At 41.5% G+C, this 13514-nt stretch overlaps 1 protein-coding gene across 2 annotated transcripts in view; it reads left to right on the forward strand.

Annotated features, from left to right (window-relative positions):
- Window positions 1-13514, forward strand: part of SYNPO2 (synaptopodin 2) — a 175368-nt gene that overhangs the window by 146580 nt on the left and 15274 nt on the right. Inside the window, exon 4 of one of the 2 annotated variants that reach the window (XM_077752762.1) lies at window positions 780-2965. In XM_077752762.1, coding sequence (XP_077608888.1) covers window positions 780-2965 — 2186 coding nt within the window. Of the gene's footprint in view, window positions 1-779; window positions 4503-13514 lie in introns of those variants that run through there. The other variant, XM_077752763.1, reaches the window with a different exon arrangement.

Here is a 13514-nt window from a genome sequence, read left to right on the forward strand (position 1 = left end):
TTATGCTTATCCTTGCTGCAACTGGAGTAGTGTTCTATTTCCAAAATAGCAATATATTTCAAACAAATTTATCTAGACAGCTTTGTAGCTTAAATTTCTTGTATCTATTCACAATGATCCAGTATTCTGAATTATTAGCAATTATTGATTCAATGCCTCCAATTGTTATTCATTCTGTTTTTTGAATTTATATTATCCAGTCTCCCCTAGAATACAAAGACTCTAGGGGAGATATCAAAGTTAAAAAAGAAAAGAAAATATTTAAACTCATTACAATAAAACACTTAGGTAAATAAATGTTTCTTGGCTTCTCCACCCCATGTTTTAAAAATGCTTGAAAGTAATTTTATATTGACATTTTATTTTTATATGGAAGTACAAGGTGTGTCCTAACTTGTTTTACAGAAAATATTATGTCCTTAACTTATTTCCTTTGTAGTTTTAGATTACATCCTATTAACTGACATTTAGTAGCCAGTGTTTATTGTTGAAGTATAAAGATCCATATGTCACGTATATTCTAGTCAGCATAGGTAGATGTCTTTATATGAACAAGTGAAACAGACCATTGCGTAGTTATATATATCAATGTATGTCATCATAAAAGTATACATTTTTAAAAAAATAAGAGAGAGAAATTAGATTGCTTCAGAATTCAGTGGCTAATTGTAAGCAATTTTTTTTCCATGTTCACTTTCCCCCAGGAGAGTTGATTTCTGAGTTGCTCTGAGGTCTTCTTGGAATTCATCAATTCATTATAATTTTTGTACTTTCCCTAGGGCTCAGAAGGAGTGAAAGCCTATCAGAAAAGCAGGTGAAAGAAGCAAAATCTAAATGCAAAAGCATTGCCCTCCTTCTAACAGATGCCCCCAACCCCAACTCCAAGGGGGTGTTGATGTTTAAGAAGCGTCGTAGGCGGGCCAAGAAATACACCCTAGTCAGCTACGGCACTGGTGAGCTTGAGCGAGAGGCAGAGGAGGAGGAAGAAGGTGACAAAGAAGACGCCTGTGAAGTAGCGTTTCTGGGCACGAGTGAATCAGAGGTGGATGAAGAGTTATTGTCTGACATTGACGACAGCGCACAAGTCGTGAACTTTGACTGGGATTCTGGACTAGTGGACATCGAAAAGAAACTGAACAGAGGGGACAAGATGGAGATGTTGCCAGACACCACAGGCAAGGGTGCCCTCATGTTTGCCAAGAGGAGGGAGCGAATGGATCAAATCGCGGCCCAAAAAGAGGAGGAGAGGGTGAGTGGAGTGCCAAGCAGAGAACCAGATGCTGCCCAGACAGACGGCCTGAGAACTCTGGCTTCTTACCAGAGGAAGGAAGAAGAATCCGTGAAAGTGCAGAGCTCAGTGAGCAGAAGCTACATAGAGGTGAGCCATGGTCTTGGCCAGGGGCCCCAACAGAATGGCTTCAGTGGGGTGTCCGAAGCAGCAGAGGCCCAGAGGATGATTCCTATGAACAGAACAGCCAAACCCTTCCCAGGGTCTGTGAACCAGCCTGCAACCCCCTTCTCCCCAACCCGGAATATGACGAGTCCCATTGCCGACTTCCCTGCACCGCCACCTTATTCTGCGGTCACGCCTCCACCCGAGGGCTTCTGCAGAGCAGTGTCAAGTCCGATAGCTGGCCCAGCACAGCCTCCTCCGTGGCCCCAGCCTGCCCCGTGGTCCCAGCCAGCCTTTTACGATTCATCTGAGCGAATAGCTTCCCGGGATGAAAGGATCGCTGTGCCTGCCAAAAGAACCGGAATATTGCAGGAAGCCAAAAGGAGGAGCACGACAAAACCCATGTTCACCTTTAAAGAGCCCAAAGTGAGCCCGAATCCCGAACTCCTGTCACTTCTTCAAAATTCGGAAGGCAAAAAGGGCGCTGGAGCTGGAGGCGATTCCGGACCGGAAGAAGACTACCTCAGTTTAGGAGCAGAGGCTTGTAATTTCATGCAGAGCTCCTCGGCAAAACAAAAGACTCCGCCTCCTGTGGCTCCCAAGCCTGCAGTCAAGTCCTCGTCCTCCCAGCCAGTAACTCCAGTTTCTCCCGTCTGGTCCCCAGGAATGGCCCCAAGCCAACCTCCGGCCTTCCCCACGTGCAACCCGTCGCAGGGCACCGTTGTCTCCTCCATCAAAATAGCCCAGCCTTCCTGTGCTCCCGCCCGGCCTGCGAGTGCTCTGACCCTGGCTGGTCCCTTCAAAGGACCACAGGCAGCAGTGGCCAGTCCAAACTACACACCGAAGCCAACCGCTCCCGCACCGACAGCAAACGCCGCTCATGCTGGTACAGTGGGACCATCCAATGAGCTTCCAGGAATGAGCGGGAAAGGAGCCCAGCTCTTTGCTAAAAGGCAGTCGAGGATGGAGAAGTACGTGGTGGATTCAGACACGGTGCAGGCCCATGCGGCTCGTGCCCAGTCTCCCACCCCTTCTCTACCCGCCGGGTGGAAGTACTCCTCCAATGTCCGGGCACCTCCTCCTGTGGCCTACAATCCTATCCACTCCCCCTCCTACCCTCTGGCCGCTCTCAAGTCTCAGTCATCAGCCCCACAGCCCTCCAAGACAAGCAAGAAAAAGGGCAAAAAACCCCTCAATGCTTTGGACGTCATGAAGCACCAACCCTATCAGCTAAATGCATCCTTGTTTACTTTCCAACCTCCAGATGCGAAGGATGGCCTCCCCCAAAAGTCATCCGTCAAGGTCAATTCGGTGCCAGCCATGAAGCAAGCCCTTCCTCCGCGGCCAGTGAATGCTGCTGGCTCGCCCACAAATGCGCAGGCCTCGTCCGTGTACTCGGTACCAGCATATAGCTCTCAGCCTCCCTTCTTTGCAGAGGCCACCTCGCCAGTCAGTGCGTCGCCAGTGCCCATGGGCATTCCCACCTCTCCAAAGCAAGGATCAGCCTCTACATCTTATTTTGTGGCACCAAGGCCGAAGTTCTCCGCCAAGAAAAGTGGTGTCACAGTTCAGGTGTGGAAACCATCTATTGCGGAAGAGTAATCTTGTAGCCGAAGCTGAGTGTCCACTTTGCTTGAAACAAGTTGTTTGCAGTGTTACTTGAGTCCCGGAGAATGCCTAGCAAGTCCTCAACTTACTTAATTTCAGATGTCACTTCCCAATCTGGGTCCAAGGAGCATAATATTTTTAATGAGTCAAAAATTAACTCAGATTGACTTAAAACGTAATTATCTTCTTTGCACACTTAAAATATATGGGAGCACCCCAAATAGACATGTGCCATTATATTAAGTAAGCGGGATACTTAGGATTTATGCTTTAGTCACGAGAAAGACAGTGATCAGTGTTATCAAACATTGCACACAGCCTTTATGTAGTGTAACAGCTGCACTCTTGTGGTGAAAAGGTGCAAATGTAGTGAAAATATAACATGTATTGACTGAGATTTCCTTTTTAAGTAGTGCTTTATCTCTATTACTAGGGTTAAGGGATAAGAAATTTACTGAGGACAGGGATCAGCTCTGGTCTGTCAACCTCAGCCACCTGTTTGATATTGCAGAGAAGATACTTCTGGGGGTTGTTGAAATGTATATAGTTTAGTAAGAAGAGTAAGAAAGAGGGTGTCAGTAATTTCTGAGCACTTATTTTGTATTAGGTTCTTTGCCAGATGTTTTACCTGTATTAACTCATTTCAGAAGACTTCTTTAAGGTAAATGAGATAGGGCAAGAGGGAAAATTATCCGTCGAGATGGATTTCCATCTTCTCTTCCCAGTTTACTTAAGAAACTGAGTATATATATCTCCAATTGCCCATGAAAGTGTAAGTTTGTTTTCCTCAGCTGAGGCAAGTGAGAGAGTACAGTATAGAGGAATATTGTCTAAAAGGGTGAACAGGCTGCAGATAAAGATACATATGACCCTTATTTTCCCTTGGGAAAGCACGTAATTGAAGCATGAAAGGTTACTGACTACAGGGGCTGATTGTGAAGCACGAGGAACCCCCTATGTGTGGAGGCCGTAGGGTGAGAACACACATGATTAATTTCTGAGTGACCTCACAGATCGTTTTTCCTTGTGTTTGTTTTGCTTTCTGACTACTGCTTCTCCCACTGTTCCTTGCAATTCTATTCTCGCACCTTCACTTTGTTATTTATATTTGATGGACCAGGAGGATTCAGGCAAGGTTACCTTGTAAATTGGATTGGTCACAGACCATGCCGTCATCCAGCTGGCTATGAAGTTAATAATGTTACTGACAGTAAACCTGAAGACCTTTCTCATGTCTATTTTAAGTCCAAGTCTGACCAACCATGGAAAATATTCAACATGAATTAATGTAGAGAACCATAAAGCATTTTTGACAGCGTCAAGGAAAACCTACTCAATACAGGAGATCTGTTTAGAGACCTCTTATAAAAACTTGCCTGGTGGAGGGTACAAGGTACCATTTTAATCCTCTGAAAATATCTGTATTCCTGTTCTTTTACTGCTGTCACTGTCAATCTGCTATATTTTTCACTATCCTATTAAAATATTACTTTCTTCTTTATCTGTTTATGTACATATTTTAAAAAATAATCTTCCCTGATGAGCAGTTCTGACCTAAGTCACTTCTCTGATATTTCTCCTCTATTGCTCCCAAAACATCTGAATGTCTTATGGTGAGCATATTCATTTCTCTGTATGTTGTAAAACTACAAGCTGTACATTGTATAACCCTCAGAGCACAGAAAAAAGAATTAAGTCAGCTATAGGACAATGGGGCTGTTTCTTTTGCCTTTTTTTCTGGAAAATCTTCCGTTGCCTTTGGGGGCAGTTTACCTAGACGTTACAACCACAGGATGTAGCTCAGTCTCTCATTTGCCTTTTTGGGAAATCAATGAGAAGATTAGTACAGGGTAAAGGAAAAAGCAATCTATCCATTATATAACACCATTGTTTAGTATTACTTGTTCACTACAGAGGAAGTCTGTTAAATGCTGTGCATTTTGCATTCTTTTCTAATAGAACAACTAAAAAAGCCCTCTTAAGGTGAAGCAGGAAAGATCATTTTTATAGCTTTGCAGTCTTAACATAGCATTTAAAGAATGGCATGAAGTAGAGGAAAGATAATGCAACACAAGGTAGTTAATTTGAGATCACCGGTTCAAATGTAGCCTAGCATGGTAATTACCCACAAGTATTCCCAGTTGTCCAGGGGTTTGTGGTATGCAGGAATGAGAAGTGTTTTCAGTCCATTTCCTGTAGGACAGGTGGCAATCTTAGCAGAGCCACTATTTGGAGTTGATGACTAAACACACCACTAGCATGGCTGGGAGTGTCATAGGGTTCCCAAAAGGCTTCTCAGAAACATGCCAGGCATGTAGTCAAAGCATCCACAACTTTGACTGGGAATTGGAAACATAGGTCTGATCTTGAATCAGATGGTCCTACATTATGGAGGAGGAATGGGAATCCTTCCAGACTGTATCTGCAGAGTGTGACCACACCATGAAGGTGGGGGCGGTGGGAGGGAAAAGGACCCAAGCCAGCTCCCTGGAGTAAGAGGGATTCCCTTTGCCACTTGTCCTCAATCAGAGAGCCTCCTGGGAACTTGCACGCCCAGTAAGCTGCATGCACAACCTTTCAGGTTGCAGCTATGGGAATGATGTCAGCGTGGCAGGTGGGAGGCTTAGAACTCGTGACCTCAGCTTCTCCCCCGCTGGTCACCCTTTGTGATCCGGGTGTCGTTGGCTCTATTGTGGTAGCAGATGTTTGACTGGTTGGTCATGAGGTTTGAGGAGGCAGGTTTTGTTTAGGTTTTAGCACCCTGCCTTTTCTCTTGTCCTCGCTAGCTTAACTTCCAGGCAGAGTGCCTGTGAAGTCAGGTTTTCTTCATCACCACAAAAGCAATGATCATTTCCCGAGTGCCTGTGTTATGTTAGGTGCCTTGTGTACCTCATCCCAAGGAGCCCACTGCAGAGTTTACTGGCACTGGAATATAAAATAAAATGTAACCACAGTTATTGACTTACTGCAGGATCTTCTGCAATTTTTTACCATGAGTTTCCCCTTAATAACGTCTCAAACCTCTCTTCCTGACTGTTGTGGCATAATGAATATGCACGACACTAGATATTCTTAGAAGAAAAGCGTATGTAAATCTAAGTAAGGCAGATTCCTGTCCAATAGGGGAGTAGACTGAATCCAGAACCGGTCAGATTGGAGATCTGAGCATTGCCGCTTCAATATTAAAACATTTCTAATTTTATTTCTAATATTTTAATAATAAGCACATTCTGTTGTGAGAGGGAAGAATCACTATTTCTGCATTTTGTCTACTCATTGATAGTAGAAAGCATAAGTTTTTAGCAATATATTTCATGAGTCACATTTGGATTGTCATCCTGGAGCATGTAAAAGTTTGTATTTCAAAATATATCTAGCATGACTGTTGGTGATAACATGTATCTCATTTAATCTCCACAAGAAGCAACTCATTTAACCACAGGAAAACTGATCTGAGTTACAAATAGTTCTTTCAAGCAAGCCAGGGTTAAAATTTGTTTAGGTAGTGCCAACCCTTTTCAAGAAATGGGCTTCTTCATGGGCAGCCGAGTGTTACCACCCAGCCTAAATTCTAGCCTGGCAGCAAGAATCACATCTGAGAAGTCAAAAACAAACGATCTACATTTAAAGGGTGTGGACTAGCAAATGTGGGACCATTGCTATTTACAGCCACTAGGTTAGAGAACTTTGAAGGTCATTTGGCTGCTGACAGCCGTGTCAAACACCAGGACTCCGTGGCGCTTTCACAGGGAAGCCTCCTAAGAGTTCAGAAGACACATGGCTGTGAGCGTCTGAATGTGGATTTAATCCTTCAGACAAAAGCCCTTGCTGTGTATCATTTTATCCAGTTCTAGAGATGAGAAACCGCAAGCACCCGTATTCTAAGGGTGAGTTCCTGAAACCCACTGCTGTTTTATGAGTCACAGCCGGCCTGGCAGGAAGGGTATTTGAAGTCATGGTTATCAAAAAGAAGTGATTGTTTTCCGAAAAGCTAAATGCTTAAAATGCTTCCAAAGGGAGGCAGTGGGTTGTGTGTTCATTCCCTCCTAAAATCAGAGCTGTTGAGTTTGTTTTAAAAATTGCTACAAGTTCATGAGAAAAATATGTAAATTCTAAGAACCAACATTATATTCCCTGACACACTGACCCTCACTGGTCTCATGTCCCCTCATCACTGGACTCTGGGGGACACAAAGACTCATGTAACACTTCAGTGCTGCTGAGTTCGTCAACAAGTATTCTGGGAAAAAGCAGAATTGAATTCTTCTCTAGACTTCCCACCAGGGTTGGCCAAAGGCCATAAAGCAAACTAGCAAATTCCCACAGGACCCAAACACCAGGCAAAATCACTAAAAGAGGCCAGGCTCCGTTTCTTCCTCTATGGTTTAAAAAAAAAAAGCACAAAAATTATAGGTTATTCTATGGAGCAACAGGCCAATAAAAACCAGTCTTCAGGGGGAGCCCCCAATCAGACCTGTCCTTTCCTTGATGTTATCAGATACAGCCAATTTCTTAACTTATTTTTAAAAATTAAATTTTTTAAATTTCTATGGTATGTGTATGTGTACACTAAATTATCATTTGGCACTTGGAAATCGCAGAGCTACCTACTCGGGCAATTGAATGAAGAAAATATTTAATTTGGAAGTATAGAATCCTGTCAGACATTTCTCAGACCCCTGATTTTATATGAGATTTGCTAACTAATGAAGTGTATCTCAAGTATAAAGAAAGTTAGGCTTATACAGGGCCTATAGTTTAAACAACTTTTTGTTACTGATACATAGAATTTCTTTTACCCCTGTTACATCATTCTTCACATGTTTATCTAAATTATGTATGCTTTGTGACTGGTCAAATATACATTCAGGGTCCCTAATAAAAATAGTTGTAAGGACCTACTTTCCAGACTACCTTCATTCCTCTACCCAATAACAGTAAAAATAGTCAGAAGAAGAATAACATTCATATGTGCCGTGGAGGAATCTTCCTTTCCCAGCCTCTACTTCTTGAGCTCCTCGTTAACTATTAATGGTTGGTTCATGGAAAAACCAAACAAAACAGAAAGCAAAGGAATGCAGCTAGCTGAAAAGAAATGCACAATCTAGGAATAAACGGAGACAATTTTTCTTCTTGGGAGTAAATATCAAAAAAGAAAGTATTGGATTGGTTACAGACCCTGCTGTCATCCAGCTGGCTATGACATTTTACTTATTTATTTATTTATTTTTAAATGTTTACTTATTTTGAGAGAGAGCATGTACACGGGGCGGGGGGGGCAGAGAGAGAGGGAGAAAGAGAATTCCTAGCAAGCTGTGTACTGACAGCTCAGAGCCTGATGTAGGGCTCCATCTCATAAACTGTGAGATCATGACCTGAGCTGAAATCAAGAGTAAGATGCTTAACCAACGGAGCCACCCAGGTGCCCCTTGAGAAGACATTTTAGAAGTCAGGGAACCTTGATGTCTTTATTTGGTGGACTAATCTGTTTTCAAGCCCATTCAAAGGCCCTGGGTAAAGTATTATGATCCAAAACAGGATTACATGGATGGGGACAGAAGCTGTGGCAGTCATTTAGACAACCTCATGAGACCTGAGGAAAAGATAGGAAGTGGGTTCATGCATTAAGTTCTACTTTGTGCCAAGAACTCTGTTAATTACTTTCCATAAATTATGACAATAGCTAACATTAGCCGAGCACAAATTTGGGGCCCTGAATTGTCCCAGGTATCATTCATAGATGATTTCTTTTCTTTATTGAGATATAATTGACAAATTACATTAGTTTCAGCTGTACAACATAGTGTTTGATATTTGTATTCATTGTGAAATGGTCACCACAATAAGTCTAGTTAATAGCCATCACCACACAGTTATACTTTTTTTTTTCCTTGGGATGAGAATTTTTAATATCTACTCTCTTAGCAACTTTCAAATATATAATATAGCATTATTAACTGCAGTCACCATGCTGTACAATATATTCTCAAGACTTCCTTATCTTAAAACCGGAGGTTTGTACCTTTTGACCACCTTCACCATTTCAACCATGCCCCTCTTCACACCCCCCACTGGCAATCACCATAGATTATCTCTTTTAATCACTAGTCCTTATGAAATAGATACTATCAGTATTCCCAGTTTATAGATTAGGGTTGGGATTCAGAGGCACAGAGAGGCTAAAAAACTTGCCCAAGATCACACAGTGTTACATACTGGACTCTGGATTCAGTGTGACCTTGCACTCCTAACCAATTACACTGTGATTTCATTTATTCTTCAGAATGACCCTGAAAGGATGATATTACTCCCAATTTACAGATGAGGTGTCTGAAGCTCAGGGAGGCTAAAAAAATGTGTCCAACAATCACTAAGCTTATGAGTAGTAGGCTAGGGTTGGAACCAGACATTTGTCTGACATCCAAGCCTGGACCCTCCCTTTAGTACCATGTGGTTTCCACCATCTCATTAGACCCCAGAATACCACTCCCTGAGACCTGTGCTCCCCAGACTAGCAAGAACCCCTGTATAAGTTTTATAGGTGACTCTGACCATGTTGAATGACATTAGAAAGGACCTCCTTACCAAGATTGCTCGTAAAATCAGGTGCTATGATAGTGTGTTAGAAGTGAACACCAGTCTCTGAAAAAAGAAGCATCTGTTTAATAAGTAAAAAAGATGGATTTGACAGTGACTTTGTACTAGTCACCCAAATTCTTTTATTTTCCTATTTCAGGATGAATAGGTGATATTTATGGGCTGAGACTGGGAAGGAATGTCAGTTAAAAAAAATAAAGCACAATCAAAATCTCTACATAAAAGGAAGTGCTCTCCTAAGCTTCATGCCATTTTGACTAAATGTAATTCAGGGAACGTTCTTATTAAATAGTGAATCAGCACCCAGCTTGGCTTGCAAGTAATAACTTGAGTAATAACTGAGACATATCGACAAGAATAAACAGAATAATGATGAGAGAGTCACAAGCTTTCAGTGTTTCAAACTATAATCTAAAAAATAATTGTCACCGAAATCTTAGAATTCCATGAAGTCTCTTCCGGCTTGTCTATCCTGGATATGCATGAGGCAGCAAACCTTTCCTGCCATAGTGTCCTCAATGGAGAACTTCTCAACAGAATTTAAAGACTTCCCAGCAAGAACAGTTTTACACCTTGTGTTTTTTCCAGTAGTTTTTTCTTTCTTCAATGATGTCTCATTGTTATTTTGAAAACATCTCCTGAAGAACTAGTTAGTGTAATGGATTCTAAACATGGGTTTGAACATTCCCATCACTAACCTCAAGGAGAGAAGAGGTGAACTTCTGAGTTTATTATAAAAATCCCCTCATTATATTTGTAGAGCTTCACTGTCTTAATTTGAAATCATAGAGCCATTAACAAGATGATAATGATAAGGTCTTACTATATGCTGGATGCCATTCTAAATACTTAACAAATGGTGACTTTTAGTCATCACAAAGTAGAAACTGTGATCATTCTACTTTACAGATGAGAAACTGATGTAAAGAAAAATTAAGGAGGTGGGGAGAAGGCTGAAGACCAGACAATCAAGCACCAGAGCCATTCTTTAAACACAAGGCTACATTACCTCTCCTGATCCCAAGACAAAGGTCACAGATAAAATGAATTGTCTATCAGAGCAATAAGCTTTACCAGTCTCAGAACGAACCCAAAAGTTACTTTAAATCTTCTAAATCAAAGTAAGAAATATTAAAAAGACTTCTTAGACTTTGGTAGCCCCAAATGGTAGACATTGGTAAGCAGTACAAGAGGAGAGGAAAAGCTATAGTTTTATTTCTGTCAGCCTATCTTATCTGCTTCTAATGCAGTAACTGGTAGGTGGAAGTCTAAGATTTTGCTAGTTACCATTGAACAGATATGCACTAGACCAAACTTCTTAAACACCCACTCCAGACAGTGTCATATTTTACTAGGGCTGTGCAAATTTATAATCGGTAAATTAAGGAAACAAAGAATAGTGATGAAGAGAATTCTCTCAAATTTTAATAACAACAATGTAGAAAGATATCCCCCCCCCCAACTTTTAAATTGAAAAAGGCATGGTTTGATTTAGGAGATGCAGAAGGTAACCATTCCTGAAATGAAATTCATCTGTGATTAGATGGGACAATGTACACAAACAGCAAGTATACAGAGGCACAGTTTATAGTGGGTAAGTGTGGCCCTGGGCCAGACTGCCAGTAGCTGCATTCCAGGCCCACCTCTTACTGCTTGGGAGACTCTAGCAGATGATTCCACCTCTTTGAGCCTCAGTGCCCTTAGCTGTGAAACGGGGACAAAAGTAGGTGCACCTCACACACTGTAAAGATTATAAGAATCAATAAGTGCTGTGTGTATAGAACAGTGCCTGGCACATTGAAAGCATTCAATATAGGTTAGCGATTTGTATTATTGCAAAGGCCACTTAACACACAATAGCTACTATTTCAAAAACTTCCAAGGAGGAAAACACATATACAACAATTAAGCAAGTTCTTTCGTTTTCTTCTCTTAGTGTGAATCCCAGTGTAAGGGATCTAACACAACTAAAATAGAAAAAGCAGAAGCAATGTCTATAAATCTCCTATGGACACAAATAATCAGCTCTCAAGAGTCTTTCTGAGAAATCATTTCTTCTCTTTTAGTGAAGCTTTATATGTCCATATTCCTCTCGGTTCAGCCTATTGGACAATTTTTTTCTTCTTTGTCTTCATCTGCTGTTCTTGCATTGTTATAATGGTATACAAAAGGAGACGGATTCAAAAAGACTGGTACAATATTTAAAAACAAGAAACAAAAAGAAAACAAAAAGAACCCCTTAACGTCAGCTTTGAGACTCCATTATAAAGGGACTGTGCTCAATTCAAAGTATCAATGTTAAATAAAACAAGTGGGGGTGCACTTAGCACTATAAAGAGAATTCTTATGGGAAAATGCATGTAAATGAAATATACTCTCAAACTTGGGTAGCTGGTATTCTAAGTACGGTTCTGGTAGGATAGTTGAAGCTTAAATCCGTTTATCATACAGAGTGTGGAACAGCTGGCACCCCTTCGCTGAGGCTCCCCCAATTCAGCCCTGCAACAGTTGGGACTCTGACGGAACCTGGCTGACCTCTGAAGGCGCTGCAGACAGCTGTTCTTATCCCTCCTCCCCAACACTGTCCCAGGACAAAGGGTCAGTAACCTGGCCTTTTTAGAGTAATTGATCCCCTTGCCTGCGAAGCGTGAGCAGTTTCCAAAAACAGAGTGAAACCTCTATCTGAAGAGAGCAAACTCCCAGGTCACACAGCAAGTGATAAAAAACAATTCTCAGAAGCTGAGCAACTGACGTAGGGAGGAACCTAGAATTCCAGCTGCCTTTAAAACCCAGGGAATTCTGGGGGGTTTTCTGGTATACTTCTAGACGCTTTCTGAGTCAGAAGCAGAAGTCAGGACATAATCTTAAAGAGAAAAAAAAATCAAAACAAGCTGAGTTGCTGAAAATTTTATCTGAATCCAAAACTGCTTTTGTTTCAAATACATGTCAGTTGAATTAGTTCTGTTTTCCTTTTGTGCCATGTAATTACATTTTTTCTTAAAAAGTAAAAAACAACTAGATCTCTTTCTTGAATTGCATAGCTCTTAGTTCTTTCTTCTCCTAATGTCTCTCAGATTGGTGAAGAAATGTTCACAAATCTGCCCTCTAGAGCTAAAAATCACCAAAGAATAAGCTGGACTAATATAAATAAAATGCTAAGTGTCATACCAACTCTTCCACAGTTAGGTCTTGTTTTATTCTTTATATCACACTCAAGAGTTTCTTTATGGTCTGGCCCAGTGGACCACTTACTTGTTAATGCTCATCAAACAGTACCAATTATAACTCTTCATATAAGCACAAAAAAGCTAACTAGATTTTGAATTCTACATTATGAAACATCCAACGAAATGTTACAACTCAGAGTGGGCGGTATTACTGAAATAAAAAGCAAAGCAAATGATATCACTTAGAGTTTTTATTTTAATTGTACACTTCAGTTTACCAACCAGTAAGATTTCCTTTATATACAGCACTTTGGTTTTAGCCAACTATTGCCTTCACAGTGTTCTAACACACAGTTTTCCAACCCTTGTTCCCCAGGGGAGATTAAGACCTTTTTTCCCCCATCTGGCCCCACCTTGGAAATTCTGATTTAGGAGGTCTGGGTGGGGCCCAGGAATCTGTTCTTGTACCACACACCCCAGGTGATTCTGATGCTAATGATTGTGAACCACACCCTGAAAAACACTTTTCTAATGCACAAAACACTTAGGTCAACCTTATTCTTTGAAGCCCATAAATAGTTTTCCAGTTTATCCAGTCAGACACAGCCAGACTTGTAAACTGCACCTGCTTTCAAAGGCTCTTGATGCCTTGTTTGAAGTGAGCAGACACAGAAGGGTTGACCGTGCGGAGTTGCCATCAGAGGCCCAGGAGATGGCAGCAAACTCTCTTCCTGCTCGGAAAGTGCTTC

This window comes from Crocuta crocuta, unplaced genomic scaffold (assembly GCF_008692635.1).
Source record: "Crocuta crocuta isolate KB4526 unplaced genomic scaffold, BGI_CrCroc_1.0 scaffold451, whole genome shotgun sequence".
NCBI lineage: Eukaryota > Metazoa > Chordata > Mammalia > Carnivora > Hyaenidae > Crocuta > Crocuta crocuta.